The 19,247-nt window shown below is 52.2% G+C and overlaps 3 protein-coding genes across 7 annotated transcripts; 1 reads left to right on the top strand and 2 right to left on the bottom strand.

Moving 5' to 3' along the window:
- Positions 1-736: 736 nt before the first annotated feature.
- Positions 737-6,252, bottom strand: LOC306771938 (uncharacterized protein). Of its 2 annotated transcripts, none has more exons than XM_079261274.1 (5): positions 5,957-6,252; positions 3,325-3,472; positions 3,178-3,239; positions 2,963-3,059; positions 737-1,999 (listed from the first exon to the last, which is right to left on the bottom strand). In XM_079261274.1, the coding sequence occupies exons 1-5, from the start codon at positions 6,131-6,133 to the stop codon at positions 933-935; spliced, it is 1,551 nt and encodes a 516-aa protein (XP_079117400.1). In that variant the 5' UTR covers positions 6,134-6,252; the 3' UTR covers positions 737-932. The 2 variants fall into 2 exon arrangements, with proteins under 2 accessions (XP_079117400.1, XP_079117401.1); XM_079261275.1 differs by having other exon boundaries at positions 3,178-3,236.
- A 400-nt stretch (positions 6,253-6,652) lies between these two features.
- Positions 6,653-10,829, bottom strand: nudt13 (nudix (nucleoside diphosphate linked moiety X)-type motif 13). Of its 4 annotated transcripts, none has more exons than XM_079260335.1 (9): positions 10,643-10,829; positions 10,264-10,454; positions 9,827-9,969; positions 9,623-9,730; positions 9,442-9,548; positions 9,216-9,344; positions 8,201-8,312; positions 7,931-8,085; positions 6,653-7,853 (listed from the first exon to the last, which is right to left on the bottom strand). In XM_079260335.1, the coding sequence occupies exons 2-9, from the start codon at positions 10,353-10,355 to the stop codon at positions 7,659-7,661; spliced, it is 1,041 nt and encodes a 346-aa protein (XP_079116461.1). In that variant the 5' UTR covers positions 10,356-10,454; positions 10,643-10,829; the 3' UTR covers positions 6,653-7,658. The 4 variants fall into 4 exon arrangements, with proteins under 4 accessions (XP_079116461.1, XP_079116458.1, XP_079116459.1 ...); XM_079260332.1 differs by having other exon boundaries at positions 10,264-10,410; XM_079260333.1 differs by having other exon boundaries at positions 10,264-10,410; positions 10,669-10,829.
- A 177-nt stretch (positions 10,830-11,006) lies between these two features.
- On the top strand, positions 11,007-14,929 carry rpp30 (ribonuclease P/MRP 30 subunit). Its single transcript, XM_079260474.1, has 11 exons — positions 11,007-11,118; positions 12,742-12,800; positions 12,916-13,038; positions 13,117-13,188; positions 13,401-13,490; positions 13,953-14,069; positions 14,160-14,189; positions 14,302-14,339; positions 14,452-14,531; positions 14,630-14,701; positions 14,791-14,929. Exons 1-11 carry the CDS (start codon positions 11,037-11,039, stop codon positions 14,838-14,840), a joined length of 813 nt encoding a protein of 270 aa, XP_079116600.1. The 5' UTR covers positions 11,007-11,036; the 3' UTR covers positions 14,841-14,929.
- Positions 14,930-19,247: the final 4,318 nt, after the last annotated feature.

Below are 19,247 nucleotides of genomic sequence, written 5' to 3'. Positions count from 1 at the left end.
GTCTCACTTCGTCATACTCTATCCTGTCTTCTTTACCTCTTCTGTCTGATCTCTCTTTTCCTTAGTGTTTGTCCTGTGCTTTTCAACCAGATTACTTTCAGTTGCCAGTTCAACAGTTCTGCATTCCACTGATTATTATTACCATCACTAAATGGTGTTCAGCCCTGTAAAAACCAGTTATACCTTTTAACTGCTTCTATTGCCAACTTCAGCTTCGTAATCATTTCAACTGAGGCTTCTGCAAGTACATAACTAGCTTTACCTTTCTTTCGCTCATTTCAGGTAAACTTTAAAGTTGTTTTAAACATTTAAACATCAGTTGTGTTCAAAACGCTTCCTTTGTTGTTTTGGCTTTCTTCAGTGTTACGGTTCCAGTGTTGTAAAATGGCTGCCGCATTCGCACCCATGGAAATTTCTTAAGACATGTTTTAGTTTTCTATACTCCCAGTTCAGGGTTGTGGTGGCTGAAGTCTGTCCGACCGTTAGCAGGCCCACATCATCACCAAGTTAACGCAGACTAAGTTAGCCAGTTTCTGACGACCAGTTTGATGCAGATGCATCTGATGGAGGAACATCCTGGCACTTCACTAAAGACAGATCTGTCACAAGTTTTTATTTCCCAACATGAAAAATTTCCTCTAGAAAATTAGAAACATTTACAGGAAACATCAATCAATAACTTAAATGTCTGCTTCAACCAATCAGAGACTCTGATGTCACTGCTGTTGTTGGAGGTATTTCTATGGCAACGGATGCTGGACTCACAGGAACTGTAGTGTGTAAACATAAAGAGGGCAAACGCCTGAAGCAGAGGCCCCGCCCCTTCCAGGATGTATGAGCCCCGATTGGTCAGCAGATGCACTTTTTGTCTGATTAACCTGAAACGCCCACCACCAGGTGGGAGGGGCTTTGTGTTGTGCAGGATGCCACGGTCATGCGTAGCCGCACTTGTGTAGCTTGAGATTGCGCTGGTCGGCATAGCGCTTCCCGCAGCGGTCGCAGATGAACTGCTTCCCGCCAGCGTGGACGTGCCTCTTGTGTGTCCTCAGGTGGCTTCCCTGGCTGAAGGTCTTCCCGCACATGTCGCAGGCATACGGCTTCTCGCCGGTGTGAACGCGCACATGCAGCTTCAGGCTGTTGGCGTTGTTGAACTTCTTGTCGCAGGAGGCGCACTGGAAGGGCTTGTCGCCCGAGTGCGTGCGACGGTGCGACATAAGGCTGCTCTGCTGGCTGAACGCCTTCCCGCAGTCACCGCAGCTGAAGGGCCGCTCACCGGTGTGGATGCGCCGGTGAATCTTCAGGTTGACCGCCTGCCGGAACGTCTTGCCGCAGAGGTCACAGCCAAAAGGCCGCGCACCACTGTGGACGCGTAGGTGGTTGCGCAGGTTGACGGCATGCCGGAAGGTCTTGGGGCACTGGTCGCACTCAAACGGTTTCTGTCCGGTGTGGATGAGTTGGTGCGTCCGGAGCGTCACGGCGCGTGTGAAGCCCTTCCCGCACTCTGAGCAGACGAACATCTTGTCGCCGCTGTGTGTGATGGCATGGCGGTGCAGGTTCTGCAGCAGGCTGAAGTGGCGGCCGCAGATGTCGCAGCCAAACGGCTTTTCCCCGGTGTGGACCACCGAGTGAGTCTTCAGCTGCGCTTGTTTGGAGAAGCGCTTCCCGCACTGCGCACACTCGAACGGGCACTCGCCGGTGTGCGTGCGCATGTGGCTGTGCATGCTCTGCCGCTGGCGGAAGGATCGGCCGCACACGGCACAAGAGAACGGCTTTGCGCCGCTGTGCACGAGGTGGTGGGAGGTCAGGTTGCCTTGAGATGAGAAGGACTTCCCGCAGACGGAACAGCAGAAAGGCTTCCAGACGGCATCCGGCGGGCCAGAACCAGAACAACCAGGTGGCCGAACACCAGAACCAGGCAGCTCGTAAGCGGGCGCCCCAGATGCTCCCGGCGGGATCTGCTGCAGGTCCAACGGTGGTGGAGCGGCTTCAACACGAGCTCCTAGAAAAACATGGAAAAGTCCGGATGAGGAAATAAAGAGAACGAGACCGGATCAAAACACATGATGGAAAACTGGACCAGAACCTCTGGCTCGGTTCCGAGCGTGACTAAATATCTACATGTGGAGCAGTTCCAGATGTTCATGGTAGGATTCTGACCAAAAAGTGTAAAACCAGATCAAGTCTCCCTCCAGGTCTTTCAGGTGAATTCACTTTTATACAAAACAATAACAAGTAAATTCATCTCCTACGCTGTGCAGAGTAAATAAATCCTGTTCATTAACTGATGGACTTCAGGACCTCTACCGGGTCCTCTACCGGGTCCTCTACCCGGACCTCTACCGGGTCCTCTACCCGGACCTCTACCGGGTCCTCTACCGGGTCCTCTACCGGGACCTCTACCGGGACCTCTACCGGGACCTCTACCGGGACCTCTACCCGGACCGCTACCGGGTCCTCTACCGGGTCCTCTACCGGGTCCTCTACCGGGACCTCTACCGGGTCCTCTACCCGGACCGCTACCCGGACCTCTACCGGGTCCTCTACCCGGACCTCTACCGGGTCCTCTACCGGGTCCTCTACCGGGTCCTCTACCGGGTCCTCTACCCGGACCTCTACTGGGTCCTCTACCCGGACCGCTACCCGTACCTCTACCGGGACCTCTACCGGGACCTCTACCCGGACCGCTACCGGGTCCTCTACCCAGACTGCTACCAGGTCCTCCATCAGAACCCTGGACTTGTCTGGAAACTACATTATAAAAATGGAACATCACATCTCAGGAGAAGGAGAAGATAAACTGCACTTTATCCTCAGTCTAAAGACACTGAACTGGACATGAGCGGGTGAACACATGAGGATCCTGGACTTCAGGTGAGGATTCAGGAGCAGAAACACCAGGCTGGAGTTTGATCATCTGGCCCCGCCCACGAACTGCGACCACGCCCCTCTCTGAGTGTCTTACTCTCTGCAATGGCGCCCAGGTCCACGTTTCCATGTTCATCTTTAACCGTGACTGCTGGGACGAACGGGACCTCCACCGTATCCTCCTCCGCTTTGGTCTGCAGCAACACAGCAGGAGTCAATGAATGCAACACACACACACACACACACACACACACACACACACACACACACACACACACACACACACACACACACACACACACACAGTCTCACCCGACAGGCTTGGTCCGGCGGGGAGCTCTGATGTCGGACTCCATAGGAATGTTCCAGTTCTGCTATGAGCACATCAGTTAATGACATCATCATCTCAGGCCGCCAGATGGGTGTGTGAGGCTGTTGGGGGCGGGGCCTGCTACGTACCTACGTGTGTTTTATTCAGGATATTCAGAACTCTGGTCTGAGACTTCCTGCTGGTCCTCTCCACCTGCAGACGGACCTCATCCACAATGTTCAGGATCTTCCCCAGAGCCTCGTTCCCCAGTGTCTCCATGACAACAGCAAACTGCACCTGAGAGGGGAGGACAGACGGGGGGGAGGTCAGACGGGGGGAGGAACAGACGGGGGGAGGACAGACGGGGGGAGGTCGGACGGGGGGAGGTCAGACGGGGGGAGGTCAGACGGGGGGGAGGTCAGACGGGGGGGAGGTCAGACGGGGGGGAGGTCAGACGGGGGGGAGGTCAGACGGGGGGAGGACAGACGGGGGGAGGACAGACGGGGGGGAGGTCAGACGGGGGGAGGTCAGACGGGGGGGAGGTCAGACGGGGGGAGGACAGACGGGGGGAGGACAGACGGGGGGAGGAACAGACGGGGGGAGGTCAGACGGGGGGAGGAACAGACGGGGGGAGGACAGACGGGGGGAGGTCAGACGGGGGGAGGTCAGACGGGGGGGAGGTCAGACGGGGGGGAGGTCAGACGGGGGGGAGGTCAGACGGGGGGAGGACAGACGGGGGGAGGACAGACGGGGGGAGGTCAGACGGGGGAGGACAGACGGGGGGAGGACAGACGGGGGGAGGACAGACGGGGGAGGTCAGACGGGGGGAGGTCAGACGGGGGGAGGTCAGACGGGGGGAGGGCAGACGGGGGGGAGGGCAGACGGGGGGGAGGGCAGACGGGGGGGAGGTCAGACGGGGGGAGGTCAGACGGGGGGAGGTCAGACGGGGGGAGGACAGACGGGGGGGAGGTCAGACGGGGGGGAGGGCAGACGGGGGGGAGGGCAGACGGGGGGGAGGGCAGACGGGGGGGAGGTCAGACGGGGGGAGGTCAGACGGGGGAGGACAGACGGGGGGAGGTCAGACGGGGGGAGGTCAGACGGGGGGGAGGTCAGACGGGGGGGAGGTCAGACGGGGGGGAGGACAGACGGGGGGAGGTCAGACGGGGGGAGGTCAGACGGGGGGAGGACAGACAGGTGTTCCAAGCACACAAACAAGCCAGCGTCCGTGTGTTCAGTCTGGTTCCGTCCTGCAGCAGATCAACATGCTCGCATCACATCTTCATGGTGAGTTTTGGACGCCTGACTCGGACAGAACCACAGACACACGCTTGCTCCTGTAAGAGAGGCTGTTACCACGGTAACAAGCTATGAAGTAAACTCCTGGCTGGTTCACCACAGAGAAACCCTGAGTTTCTTCCCATCTCCTCCCACCTGAAGCCGCTGTCAGACATGGGTTGCCCGTAGCAACGCCACTCCAGAGATTTAGAAGCTGTATTTTAAGTATTTACGTAAAGAGATGTTTCTGAACATGAGAAGGACGACGGTATCTGGAGTAATCACACACGTCTGAAATCATCATTTCATAAGTGTGTGTGATGGTAGAAATCTGTCGGTCTGGATCCCAGCAGCATCGCCTCCTCACCATCCTCTTCCTCCCCCCCGCCATGAAGAACATCATTCTGCTCCAGTAGATTTTAATCAACCAGTTGAGTGCTGACGACATCCAACATGAGGTTTTCTACTGTGGTTGGAGTCTCAGTTAGACCTGTGTGAGACAGGCCTGGAAACCTGGTCTGTGAGGTACTGAAGGGGTTAAAACTGCAGCTGTTGTAGTTCAACATGTAGAAATAAACACGGAATGTTTCATTTATCAGCTGGTGTGAAGTAAAAGATGTCCAGTCAGGGTCCAGTACAACACATCACCTTACTAACAGATTTATTCCCTCTGACGTTCACTTTCCTGCGTGTACGTTCCCTTCAGCTGAAACGAAACGAAGATTTTATTCTTGAATTGATATTTCATCCCACAGTTTAAATAAAGTTAAATATCGTCTCTGTGGACACGAGAAGTTTCCTTCCACGATGCTTCTCTCTGCTTACCAGCACTCACCAGTTGGGTCACTTCACCAGTTTCACAGTTAGTTAAGTAGTTTGAGTGAGTTTAAGAGTAAGTTAACCTGTTTAAGAATCAGTAAACCAGGGTTTCAGAGTCAGTTAACCAGTTTCACAGTTAGTTAAGTAATTTGAGTAAGTTAACCAGCTCAAGACCCAGTTATCCTGTTTAAGAATCAGTTAACCAGGGTTTCTGAGTGAGTTAACCAGTTCAAGAGTCAGTTAACCAGGGTTTCTGAGTCAGTTAACCAGGGTTTCTGAGTCAGTTAACCAGTTCAAGAGTCAGTTAACCAGGGTTTCTGAGTCAGTTAACCAGGGTTTCTGAGTCAGTTAACCAGGGTTTCTGAGTCAGTTAACCAGGGTTTCTGAGTCAGTTAACCAGTTCAAGAGTCAGTTAACCAGGGTTTCTGAGTCAGTTAACCAGTTCAAGAGTCAGTTAACCAGTTCAAGAGTCAGTTAACCAGGGTTTCTGAGTCAGTTAACCAGTTCAAGAGTCAGTTAACCAGTTCAAGAGTCAGTTAACCAGGGTTTCTGAGTCAGTTAACCAGTTCAAGAGTCAGTTAACCAGTTCAAGAGTCAGTTAACCAGGGTTTCTGAGTAGCCTCAGAGCTTGTTGACTTCCGTGCTGAAACACCCCGGACACCTCCGGTCTCCCTCCCCGCTGCTCACCATCGTGTCCAGGCTCCCCGTGTGTCTTGTGGCCGGCTGAGGCGCCTCCTCTCGGGCGTCTCCGGTCCAGAGACCTCGGCTGTCCTCCACCAGCTTCTTCAGCTCCGCCACCGAAGCGTGGACCAGAGACTCCATGACGGCTGCCAGCTGCGTGTGCAGAGCCGTGGAGAAGCTCATCCTTCGGGCACAGCGGCCGCCGAATCACCGGCTGTGGGCCCCGCGGAGCATCGGCGGATCCCCGCAGGACTGCAGCTGCGGCCGGAGGCTCCTTTAATGATGACAAGTCCCGCAGAGTCGCCCAGACACGGACATATGATGTCTATGGACACGGACACACCGCAGGTCCGCCTGCAGGGGTCCGACCGGATTCACAACTTCCGGTGGAAGATGGTTCCGCTTTCTGTAAGAACTGTTTTTGAGAGTTTCCTGTAGTTTTACGCGTAAAAAGTGCTTTTTATATATTAACCTGGATTTTAATCATAAAAATATTAATAAAAATTGTTCTTGTTAGTTTAGTTTTAAGATGGACTGATCATGAGAATTTCTATATTGTTGCAGTAAATCTGATCCATATCAGACTTTGATGAAACCAGTCTGATTGTCAACAGATCATTTAAATAAAGAATAAACTATCAAACATCTGCTGAAATAGTTGTACTGAATTAAAAAATGACACGAACACGGCAGAGGAACTGTAAACTCAGTTTTATTTAACTTCCTTGATTTTCAGATTTAAGTGTTTATTTATAATTAAAACTCATTTCAGCCCTGCGATGGACTGGCAAGCAGTCCAGGGTGTACCCTGCCTTTCACCCAAAGCCTGCTGGGATAGGCTCCAGCTTCCCCGCGACGCTGAACTGGATTAAGCAGTTAGGATAACGAATGAATGAATGAATGAAACTCATTTCAGTGATTATAAATGACTGGTTTTATGTTTAGAAAGGAACATATAAAAGCTTTTTGTCTCATCAGGAGGACAGAAGACAGGCTGATGCTCCTCCATCTCCATCTCCTGGCAGAGCTGCGAGGCTGCATGTCCTCTATGATCTACAAACAACAAAAACAGCAAACTGGACTTTACAGAACCTTTCCCACATTCTGCATCCTGACTCTGAGCAGCCCGCCTCTCAGGACACCCAGCTGCATGATGCAGAGGAGCAGGAGGAAAACCTCGATCCCCAGGACTCTGCAGCTTCTCCGTTCCGGTTCTTAACTCTGAACACAGAAAGTCCTTTCCTGGTTCTTTTAAATGAGTTTCTTTTGTGTGTTTTGATGTGTGTGTTTGACATCAGAATCTCTTGTTTGTTTCCAGCTGCTGTTAAAACCTTTAAAAAAACCCATGGAGACAAAAACAGAACGGAAATGTAGTTATTGTTTGCCGGATCAGAACCAACACCCCATGAGGTGCCGTCCGCTCCCAGTAGAACCATCTAGCAGGACTCTGGAGGTCCACCTGAGACGGTTCCTCCGTCAGAACGGATTAGAACCACCTGGACTGGTTCTGTCAGCTATGGGACCAATCAGAGAAGGCGATGAAGACGAGTCCAGGAGGGACGAGGTGAGTTTTAAAACAATCAGGAAGACATGGAAGGCACATGTGGACCCAGCCCACCCTAAGCCCCGTTGTCATGTGATGTGTCATACATGTCAGAGGGGCGTGGCCAGAAGAGGGGGCGGGGCTACTTCTGAATGTGTTTGGTCTTCACGGCAAGGCCTCGCTGCGTCGCTGGCGGTCCCACCACTCCGTGATCAGTTGGTTAGCCAAGGCGTGTCGGGGGGGCAGCCAGACGGTGGGGGGGTCACCTTTCCTGGGCGGAGTCTTCACCTGGAGGGCGGAGCTGATCTCCTCCAGACTGAACCAACGAGCGTCCTCCAGCTCCGAGCGGTCCACGTCCAGCTGGAACACACAGGAAGTCACATGACCCAGGTTCTGGTTCTGTTCCGAGTCTGAAAACCTCGTGCTGATTGGGTCACCTGAGTGTGGGCGGGGCTAACAGTGGCATGGCAGCCCACCATGAAGGAGCTGTGAGGGAACGGCCAGTGCTGCGAGGAGCTGTACGAGACGCTCCGGACCTCCAGACCCACCTCCTCCGCCACCTCCCTGCACAGAGCCTCCTCTAGAGTCTCACCTGGGACCAGAACCACAGCCAGACCCAGTCATACAACAGAACCAGAACAGAACCAGTCAGTGATGCAACACAGAACATGAGGCCGGACTCAGAAGAGCCTGCAGGTGGTTCTGACCCATGTCGCAGAAACCGGCCAGAGCGCTGTAGAGGCCCGGAGGGAAGGAGGCCTGGCGGCCCAGAAGACAGCGCTTCCCGTCCGACAGCAGGGCGATGACCACCGGAGACATCTGCAGCGGGGCGGAAACAGACAACCAGTCACGAAAAAAACAGTATGAAGCAACCAGTTAGGAGACAACCAGTGGTTTCTGTCAGGGTGGTGTTTATTTCTCTCCATCTCCTGCACCTCCTCCTTCATGGCAGTTATTGGTTCCTCTGCGAGGACACCGCAGCTAGGACACAAGGTGGAACCACTGCCCCCCCTCTCCGACCACATCTGCAGCGCTGCAACCCAGCTGGGACACACAGGAACACCAGTATGTTCCCAGTAAATAAACTGGAGTCAGAGACGTCTCATTTAGGTGTCATTTATTCCTCTTTTCTGCTTTTTTCCTGCAGAACCGTCATGGAAATGAGATGGATTAATATTATCAGGGTGTTCACCTGACCTTTTATGGCCAATATGTGGGCGTGGCCAGATGTTCCCTCACATGCGCAACATTTACTGTTGATCCTGATTCATGAAGCGGAACAGGCGTGGGACGTGCTGCTTTGTAAATCGTGACGTTTCTTTGCGCCGCATTGCCTGTTTTCCGTCCGTACGCCGCCTGTAGTCAGCGTTGCTGCGCACAGTTTGATAAACGAGGCTCCAGGTCTGTCAGATTCCAGTCCTGGTCCTGAGAAACTTGTGTCATTTGGGATGAACACGTGAACTTAGATTTGGATGGAAGATCCGAACTCGGCCCCCCTACAAAAGCCGGTCTCAGTCCGGATCCAAGTGGACTGAATCCAGGAGGTGGACTAGAAACCGTCCCAGTTTTCCTCTGATCCTGCAGACACCAGTGGATCATCCAGTTTCCTTTTCAGTGAGTCGTCTTTTCTTCAGTAACTGTTGATGCGGCTCCTCCTCTGAACCGTCGGACCGAGCCCCAGACCGGACCGAGGGTCTGACCCGGTTCCTGGTGGGTTCTTACCTTTGGGTAATGGATGATGGACTTGTTGGTGCTGCAGACTCTGTGGCTGCCAGCCTGGTTCCGGACAGTCGGCTGGCCCGTGGCACTGCAGAACCCGTTGGTTTGATGCCAGCGCAGCAGAGCCTGAGCCTACAGGACGCACCGGTACCAGAACCAGAACACAGATCATGTCACGCAGAGTTCTGCAGCAGCATGAAGGACCAGATACACGGACTCTGTAACCCACCTTGGCGACCAGAGGCGAGTCCGCCGCTGGAAGGAGGAAGAAGGCTTTCCTCAGGTCCACGAAGGCCCCCCGACACGCCTCTGCGACCACCAGCTGGTCCAGGTCCCCTGAACACAGACCAGAACCTCCAGAGCCCGCTCAGACTGCTCAGCACATAGTTGCCTGTTTCACCGGATCTTACCGACATCCAGGCAAAACTGGGCCTGGTTCTGTTCAGAACAGCCAATCAGAACCGACTCCTTCAGCAGGGACCCGTCAGAACCAGACCTCTGCAGGACCGACTGCAGGTCTGGAACAAGGACCCAACATGGCCGTTAGAACATAAAGCCAGGTACTGAGGTGGGTCAGAATCAGCGGTTCTGGTCTTGGTTCTGAGTTCCTGTACCTGAGCAGGAGAGCAGGACCGGTCTGAAGGTCCCGGCGTGGACGCGATGCAGCAGAGGACTCAGGCGGTGGAAGAGGAAGAAGAGACCGGTCTGCAGGGCGGCGGCGCAGGACTCATTGTCCTCCTTCAGCCTGTTCAGCAGCCTGTTTGCCACAAGCAGTCAGTCAATCAATCAATCAATAAACCAATCAATCGATCGAGCAACCAACCAACCAATCAGTCAATCAATCAATAAACCAGTCAACCAACCAACCAACCAGTCAGTCAATCAATCAATCAATAAACCAGTCAACCAACCAACCAACCAGTCAGTCAATCAATCAATCAATAAACCAGTCAACCAACCAACCAACCAATCAGTCAGTCAGTCAATCAATCAAATCGATCGACCAACCAACCAACTAATCAATCAACCAATCATCTGTGAGCTTCTGAACCTCATTCTGGACACAAAGCCTGAGCAACAGCGGGTCGGAGCTCTGTGATTGGTGGAGAGAAGGATCCCCAGGGTTCTCAACACGGCTGCCATCCTGAACCGGACTCTGGAGGTTCTGCTGGGTCAGGAGGACCCAGATCAGGAGAACCTGGAAACACATCAAAGGTCCGGTTCTGATGCAGTTCTGGGCGGCTTGGATGAAGGGGAAACTCTGTCAGTAAACATGGAAACCTGCGTTTCATATTGATTACATGTGTTGTTTACATGTGTAAACACGTCAAACAGGACCGAACCGGGTCGGAACCGTTGAAACTGGATCAGATCCGCTCAGAGAGCTGTGTGTATACGCGCGTGCATGCGTGTCATGTAGCAGGAATTACTGTTCGGCTTGACGAGGAGCTCTGACCTTCTTCTTCTTCTGCTGCTGCTGCTGCGGCTTCTTCTTCTTCTTCTGTCAACAGAGTGTCTGACTCCGCCCCCTTCCAGTAACATCCGGAACGACTGGTTTTCATAGATTGGATTAACCATAGACATCATATATATGATCGTGGCATCATATATATGATGTCTATGTACTACATCATATATATGATGTCTATGGGTTCTGCCCCATTAATAAAAGAACTAACCGGAAGTTGGAGATTTTATGACGTGACTGGAAGGTGAAACTCTTCTTTCCGAGGAACCCTGAATGCAACAGCGTGACTCCAGCAAATCAGAGGACTCTAAATCCCATCAGCCCTTTCGGCTTGTCCTCGTGTATACAGCAGAAACATGTCGGTGTTCATGGACCTAAACGTGATGTTCTCACCGAACAGAAACGAACTGCAGAAGCTCGTGGAGACCGCTGCCCACCGTGAGTCCGCGCGCGCGCGCGCGTCGGAACCGGTAGAACCGGGAGGGGACGGCGTTGTGGGTCTGCTGGGCCGGAACCATCACCTGGTGATGGGTCAGGTGTTACAAGTCGGAATGGGTTTGTTGTATTCCAGATGTTACGTCAGTCAGTGACGTCATCATGCCTCAGACAGGCAGTATGGATTTACGTCAGTCAGTGACGTCATCATGTCTCAGACAGGCAGTATGGATTTACGTCAGTCAGTGACGTCATCACGTCCCAGACAGGCAGTATGGATTTACGTCAATCAACATGTGGTCTCCAGGACTGGGAACATTTAGGAGTACTGGGAACGTTGAGGAGTACTGGGAACATTTAGGGGTACTGGGAGCGTTGAGGAGTACTGGAAACGTTGAGTACTGGGAACATTTAGGAGTACTGGGAACGTTGAGGAGTACTGGGAACGTTGAGGAGTACTGGGAGCGTTGAGTACTGGGAGCGTTGAGGAGTACTGGGAATGTTTAGGGGTACTGGGAGCGTTGAGGAGTACTGGAAACGTTGAGTACTGGGAACATTTAGGAGTACTGGGAACGTTGAGGAGTACTGGGAACGTTGAGGAGTACTGGGAGCGTTGAGTACTGGGAGCGTTGAGGAGTACTGGGAATGTTTAGGAGTACTGGGAGCATTGAGGAGTACTGGGAACATTTAGGGGTACTGGGAGCGTTGAGGAGTACTGGAAACGTTGAGTACTGGGAACATTTAGGAGTACTGGGAACGTTGAGGAGTACTGGGAGCGTTGAGGAGTACTGGGAACATTTAGGGGTACTGGGAGCGTTGAGGAGTACTGGAAACGTTGAGTACTGGGAACATTTAGGAGTACTGGGAACGTTGAGGAGTACTGGGAACGTTGAGGAGTACTGGGAGCGTTGAGTACTGGGAGCGTTGAGGAGTACTGGGAATGTTTAGGAGTACTGGGAGCATTGAGGAGTACTGGGAACGTTGAGGAGTACTGGGAACATTTAGGGGTACTGGGAGCGTTGAGGAGTACTGGGAACATTTAGGGGTACTGGGAGCGTTGAGGAGTACTGGAAACGTTGAGTACTGGGAACATTTAGGAGTACTGGGAACGTTGAGGAGTACTGGGAACGTTGAGGAGTACTGGGAACATTTAGGGGTACTGGGAGCGTTGAGGAGTACTGGAAACGTTGAGTACTGGGAACATTTAGGAGTACTGGGAACGTTGAGGAGTACTGGGAACGTTGAGGAGTACTGGGAGCGTTGAGGAGTACTGGGAATGTTTAGGAGTACTGGGAGCATTGAGGAGTACTGGGAACGTTGAGGAGTATTGGGAGCCTTTAGAAGCACCAGGAAAGTTTAGTGGTCCTTCGAAGTTAGACATACACTAGCAGTTGAAAGTTTGGACACACTTTCACATCGGAGTTATTGGGAAAGTGTGTCCAAACTTTTGACTGGTACTGCATGAATCATTTCGATGGTTCTGGGAGCCTGAAGAAGAAATGGATGGGTTTGGTCATGTGACCAGCTGATGTCAGATAGGAGGCGGAGCTTCTCAACAGGTTGCATGTAACGTGTGTGTGTGTGTGTGTGTGTGTGTGTGTGTGTGTGTGTGTGTGCTTCCTGCAGTGGGTTTCTCTACTGTCGCCATCAACTATGTGTTCGAACCGACAACCAGGAAGAAACAGGTGAGGTCGCCTGCTGCGCTGCGTTCAGGAACAGCAGGCAAAAGCAAATTATTGATAATTTTTCCTCATTGATCAGATGGTTGGTTCTAATCACTGATTGATAACCTCTCTGCAGGAAGTTCCCACTCCAACACCGATCGATGAGCTGATTGGTCAGCTGCCGGTGGTGCAGGGTCGCTCTCGACCAATCAGAGTGCTGAACAGGCTGACGGTGGTGATGTCAGACTCCAGTCACTTTGTGAGTATTGATCAGCTGGAGGGCAGTATGTGGCGGCGTCAACATCATTAACTGTGTGTGTGTGTGTGTTTTTTTTAGAGGCCGAACGCACCAGAGTATCGTCGCTTCGACCTCCTTGCCATGCAGCCGACCACAGAGAAACTCTTCCATGTGAGCTTCACTGACACTCTATCCATCACAGCTTTACAGCAGAGTGATGAGGCATTCACTGGCTGCTGGAATTTTTGGTCAGCCCTGAAGGACACGACAAACAAACTGTAAACACCAGAAAAGAAACAGTTTGTTTAGTTGTTTGTCCTGCAGAGCCACCGTACTGTGCAGACATTGACCACAGACCTGTGTGTGTGTGTGTGTGTGTTCAGGCGGCCTGCATGCTGTATGACATCGACATAATCTGCATCTCAGTGACAGAGAAACTTCCCTTCTTCTTCAAAAGAGCGCCGATCAACGGGGTAAAAAACTTTTAGTCTTGATCCTGCTGAACGTTTACCGAGTAAAACTCCAGAAACATGGAGAATCTAAAGAAGTGATGTTTCCACGGAGACGTGATGTTTCCACGGAGACGTGACGTTTCCACGGAGACGTGACGTTTCCACGCAGATGTGACGTTTCCACGCAGACGTGACGTTTCCACGGAGACGTGACGTTTCCATGGAGACGTGACGTTTCCATGGAGACGTGATGTTTTCAGCCTCAGCTGTCAGATTATGAGGCCAAATTTCCATAAAAGGAATGTATCAATAAATTTAGCAACTGTTCCTGGAAAGTCTTCCTGGTTCATGATCGACTGTTTCTGAAGCTTGTCTGTGAGTGTTTGGACAGAACTGTATCGACTGGTTCTGGATTCATGTTGGGACAAGTTTCAGAAACTCTGTTTCCATGGAGATAAAGAGACAAGGTGTGTGTGTGTCCAGGCTGTGGACAGAGGTGTTGTCTTTGAGGTGTCATACTCTGCTGCCATTAGAGACGCCACCATGAGACGCTACACCATCGCCAACGCCGTCAGTCTGATGGAGAGCTGCAAAGGAAAGGTCTGTATGCATCCTGCCCTGTGATTGGCCCGCTTCACTGACATCACAGTGACATCACAGCGTGAGCTGAAACATGTCTTTTTCTTTCAGAACGTCATCCTCTGTAGCGCAGCAGAAAAGGTCAGAGATCCATCAATCACTGATCAGGGATCAATGTTCCGGGGTTTAACTATTAATCTACAGTTTTGGACCTTCAGGGCCACCATAGATCTCTGTCATGTTTGTGTTTCAGACTCTAGAGCTCCGAGGACCGTATGATGTCATCAACCTGTATCCTTTAATCACTGATCAATACATCTGTCTGTGTGGGGGACCCATGGATTCCGGCCTAGGAGACCCTGTAGTAGTCAGAATGTGTTGTGTTCCTGATGTTGGTCCTCAGAGGTTTGCTGTTTGGTTTGTCTGACTCTGACGCCAAAGAAGCCGTTTCCTCCGCCTGCAGGGCAGTTCTGATGCATGCAGGTACGTTCTGACACGGTTCTGGTGTATGAAGGTGAGTTCTGACCCGGTTCTGGTGCAGATGCAGTTGTGTGTTTACAGCAGGGTGTATGTGTTTGCAGAAACCAGGAAGACGGTGAGCGGCGTGGTCTACACTGTAAAGAACCAGCCGGCGCCGCAGCCCAGCCCAGATGGTTGGTTTCCTTTTGCTACAACCTAGAAATCCACCAGCCAATCAGAGCAGAGCTGAGTCTAAACCCCGCCCTCTGTGCTCACCTTGCAGGTGAAGCTCCTGCAGCTAAGAAAGCCAAAGCCACCTGTCCAGATGACTGAGAGCGGAGGGGGAGGAGCCTCTTCATTTATTTAGTTTTCTTTTATTTCTTTGATGCTTTTGGTTTAAATAAAATCTTAACGAGTCGCCACCTGATTGGTTTGTTCTCTGACGCTCAGATGTCCTGATGTAAGCGAATGCAGCGCGGCAGAAAAACTCAAACTTGATCAGTTTTCAGATATTTTATTTTTAAATCAGTGTACAGTACAAATGCTGACCTCTGATTGGTCAGCTCTGGAGCAGGAAATGATGTCATCAAAAGAACAGCTGTTTCACATTCAATCTAAGTAAAAATATAAATTCTGCCACATAAAAATAGAAAAATAGAAAAGTTTTTATCTTTTCTGAATTAAGTGAATTTAATGCCTCGTTAATCTGTTTTCACATGTCCCTTTTAACATATGTATCACCACAGAAGAAACTTCCTTCTGAGGGTGAATCCTGAGGACAGACGGTGGGTTTAAACGCCCACATGCTGTCAATCGATTATTGATCACCTGATTTAAAACTTCCAAACAGGTGAACCAATCAGGTGACGAGAAGGAGAGTAGGGCGGGTCTTACAGTACATTTTCTCTCCGACCATCACCTGGTGGTGCGTTCAGGGACACCAACCCAGCTGTTCAATTCTGTGACACAACCGAATGTCCCTGAATGCATCAAACAGGTAGACTGAAGGGTTCTATCGCTGTCGTCACCATGACAACAGAGCGAGGAAGAATGAACGAGCGATGACATCATGCAGCAGAAACCGACTGGATGGGTGAGAGATGTAGTGCTGGACGGTTCAGTCAGGCCATGGAGGCGGGGTCAGGACCCCGGGGGGCGTGGTCTTGAGCCGGAGTCAGGACCTGGGGGCGGGGTCGGGACCACGAGTCTGGGTTGGGAGCTGGGGGCGGGGTCGGGACCTGGAGATGGACTATGGAGGCGGAGTCAGGACCTGGAGGCGGAGTCAGGACTTGGGGGCGTTGTCTGAAGGCGGAGTCAGGTCATGGAGGCGGAGTTGGGACCTGGAGGCGGGGTCTCAGTGACCCATGATGTGGTTGATGTGACCCTGACATGATCAGATAGAACACATTAAAACCAACAATGACTCCAAGAATGCATCTCACCAAGAACAGCCAGTCAGTGAGCATCTTACTGGTTCTCCTCCGAGACACCGTGGGCAGCGCAGCACAGGAGGCCTGGGTTGAACCGAAACCACCTGCACAGACAGCCGTTTCCATAGCAACATAAACACATGAGCTGACCGTGAACCTGAAGGTTTTTACAGAGATCAAAAAATAATGTTTTTTTTACAGCTGCACAAACTGTTTGACGTCATACCGAGCCGAGAGCAGCCTCAAGAAAACCCGAACTGGTGGAGTGGAACCATCATCTGGGTTTAGAAGCTTTCTGACGGCGGATCTTCTTCCTCACTGGCAGCTTTTCTCAGAGCGACACGGGGAGTCCCTTGGAGCGACGCGGGGAATCCCTCGGAGCGATGCGGGGAATCCCTCGAGCGAGCGATGCGGGGAGTCCCTCCCCTCGGAGCGACGCGGGGAGTCCCTCCCCTCGGAGCGACGCGGGGAGTCCCTCCCCTCGGAGCGACACCGGGAGTCCCTCCCCTCGGAGCGACACCGGGAGTCCCTCGGAGCGACGCGGGGAGTCCCTCCCCTCGGAGCGACGCGGGGAGTCCCTCGGAGCGACACGGGGAGTCCCTCGGAGCAATGCGGGGAATCCCTCGAGCGATGCGGGGAGTCCCTCCCCTCGGAGCGACACGGGGGTCCCTTGGAGCGACACGGGGTGTCCCTCGGAGCGACACGGGGAATCCCTCGAGCGATGCGGGGAGTCCCTCCCCTCGGAGCGACACGGGGAGTCCCTCGGAGCGACACGGGGAAACCCTCGGAGCGACACGGGGTGTCCCTCGGAGCGACACGGGGAATCCCTCGAGCGATGCGGGGAGTCCCTCCCCTCGGAGCGACACGGGGGTCCCTTGGAGCGACACGGGGTGTCCCTCGGAGCGACACGGGGTGTCCCTCGGAGCGACACGGGGAATCCCTTGGAGCGACACGGGGAAACCCTCGGAGCGACACGGGGAAACCCTCGGAGCGACACGGGGAGTCCCTCGGAGCAATGCGGGGAATCCCTCGAGCGATGCGGGGAGTCCCTCCCCTCGGAGCGACACGGGGAAACCCTCGGAGCGACACCGGGAGTCCCTCGGAGCAATGCGGGGAATCCCTCGAGCGATGCGGGGAGTCCCTCCCCTCGGAGCGACACGGGGAGTCCCTCGGAGCGACACGGGGTGTCCCTCGGAGCGACACAGGGAATCCCTCGGAGCGACACGGGGAAACCCTCGGAGCGACACAGGGAATCCCTCGGAGCGACACGGGGAGTCCCTCGGAGCAATGCGGGGAATCCCCCTTGGAGCGACGCGGGGAGTCCCTCGGAGCAACACGGGGAAACCCCCTTGGAGCGACACGGGGAAACCCCCTTGGAGGACACGGGGAAACCCCCTTGGAGCGACATGGGGAATCCCTCAGAGCAACACCGGGAGTCCCTCGGAGCGACACGGGGAATCCCTCGGAGCGACACGGGGAGTCCCTCGGAGCGACATGGGGAATCCCTCGGAGCGACACGGGGAATCCCTCAGAGCGACACGGGGAAACCCCCTCAGAGTGACAACCCTAAACCCAATGTTACAGCCTGTTGTCGTGGCAACCTGCACTGACCTGCGGCTCCAGCTGCTGATTGGTCACAGTACGGGAGGTTTCCATTGGGCACTCAGACACGTGAAGCTCCGCCTCCAAACACAGCCGCTTCTGTAATGAAACACCATCATCATCATCATCCAGATCAGGGCTACTCAGTTCATTCTAAGGCTGCACGATTCTGGATAGAATGAGAATCACGATTTTTTTTTGCTTAGAATTGAGATCACGATTCTCTTGCGATTTTTTTCCAAGATAAATATTTGTTACATGTTTCACCGGCACACTTTGCACGGCTGACACTGAACATAAAAACAATAAATGTCTTGTCTTCTCTTACACACACAACCTTTGCATAATTTTAATAGTAATATTTTTCAGTGCATAAAGTGATGAGAGGTAGGTGTGTTTCTTAAAATATAAACAGGAGGGTTAGACATGAAGCTAGAAACTTCACACTGCAGTCCTTTGGTTAAATTTGATATTCTAACATTTAACAATAGAGGACAAAAGTGATTTATGCAATGTGGGTCTAAAGGGATTCAACATCTGCTTGTTTGAAGTGATAGCCTTTAAAAACACAATGGAACAATGGCAAAATAAAAACAACTTTAAAAAAACCCAATCGTCACTGTATATGTTCAAATATGTATGAACATATTTAAGGTGGTTTTGACTCACCTTTTGTTTCTCCCACATTATTCCTCTCTCCTACAACGTCCATTACATTACATTCAAGTCAGTCGCCAAGACACCAGAAACGTCTCCAGTAACTCCAGTAAAAGTCGCTAGATCTGTCGCTAGTTGCTTTTAACAAAAAAAGTTGCCAAGGGGGTTTGGAAAATCGCCAGATATAACGAGAAAGTTGCCAAATTTTTTCCTACCAGCTGGTATCTGCGTCACGTGGTGTAAGGATCCGCCGTTGTCATTTGTTGAGGGAGAAAGAGGGAGCGCTTGATTTGATGCAGGTGATGTCCCAGTTCGAAACGCGGCACATTCGTGTTTTTTTTTGTTTTTTTTTAATCGTCGTCATTTGAAAATGAGATCGTATTCGAGTATGAATGGAGATCGCGACTCTTTAATGATGAATTGTGCAGCTCTAGTTCAGTCTTACCAGAATCCGTCAGATTTTCAATGTTTCCTGCTCCAACACGCTTGATTCACCCTGATAAGTCTTCGTGCCGAGTCGACTTATCTGCTGGATCCAGTAAAGCTGATTTATGTGTGTTGGAGCAGGAAAACCTGCTGGACTCTGGAAGGACCGGACCGAGGAACCCTGATCTAGAACGTTCTGTTTCCAGGTCTAACTTCAGACTGGTTTAACTGGGACTGGCTTTGATGGTAGGAACTAAACTTCAGACTGGTTTAACTGGGACTGACTTTGATGGGAGGAACTAAACTTCAGACTGGTTTAACTGGGACTGGCTTTGATGGGAGGAACTAAACTTCAGACTGGTTTAACTGGGACTGGCTTTGATGGTAGGAACTAAACTTCAGACTGGTTTAACTGGGACTGACTTTGATGGGAGGAACTAAACTTCAGACTGGTTTAACTGGGACTGGCTTTGATGGGAGGAACTAAACTTCAGACTGGTTTAACTGGGACTGGCTTTGATGGTAGGAACTAAACTTCAGACTGGTTTAACTGGGACTGACTTTGATGGTAGGAACTAAACTTCAGACTGGTTTAACTGGGACTGGCTTTGATGGGAGGAACTAA

The sequence above is a fragment of the Telmatherina bonti genome (genome assembly GCF_933228915.1).
Source record: "Telmatherina bonti genome assembly, chromosome: 21".
NCBI lineage: Eukaryota > Metazoa > Chordata > Actinopteri > Atheriniformes > Telmatherinidae > Telmatherina > Telmatherina bonti.
This window is presented reverse-complemented; position numbering and strand designations above follow the sequence as displayed.

Coding starts and splice junctions, on each gene's coding strand:
- nudt13 (XM_079260335.1), bottom strand. CDS start 10,355: ATGGCAGCCGTGTTGAGAACCCTGGGGATCCTTCTCTCCACCAATCAC. Junction 9,970..10,263: donor GGCTTTGTGTCCAGAATGAG/GTTCAGAAGCTC, acceptor TGTGGCAAACAG/GCTGCTGAACAGGCTGAAGG. Junction 9,549..9,622: donor CCAGTTTTGCCTGGATGTCG/GTAAGATCCGGT, acceptor GTCTGTGTTCAG/GGGACCTGGACCAGCTGGTG.
- rpp30 (XM_079260474.1), top strand. CDS start 11,037: ATGTCGGTGTTCATGGACCTAAACGTGATGTTCTCACCGAACAGAAAC. Junction 11,119..12,741: donor CGTGGAGACCGCTGCCCACC/GTGAGTCCGCGC, acceptor TGCTTCCTGCAG/TGGGTTTCTCTACTGTCGCC. Junction 14,190..14,301: donor TCTGTAGCGCAGCAGAAAAG/GTCAGAGATCCA, acceptor TTTGTGTTTCAG/ACTCTAGAGCTCCGAGGACC.
- LOC306771938 (XM_079261274.1), bottom strand. CDS start 6,133: ATGAGCTTCTCCACGGCTCTGCACACGCAGCTGGCAGCCGTCATGGAG. Junction 3,060..3,177: donor CGCCGGACCAAGCCTGTCGG/GTGAGACTGTGT, acceptor GTGTTGCTGCAG/ACCAAAGCGGAGGAGGATAC. Junction 2,000..2,962: donor CCTGGGCGCCATTGCAGAGA/GTAAGACACTCA, acceptor ATGTTTTTCTAG/GAGCTCGTGTTGAAGCCGCT.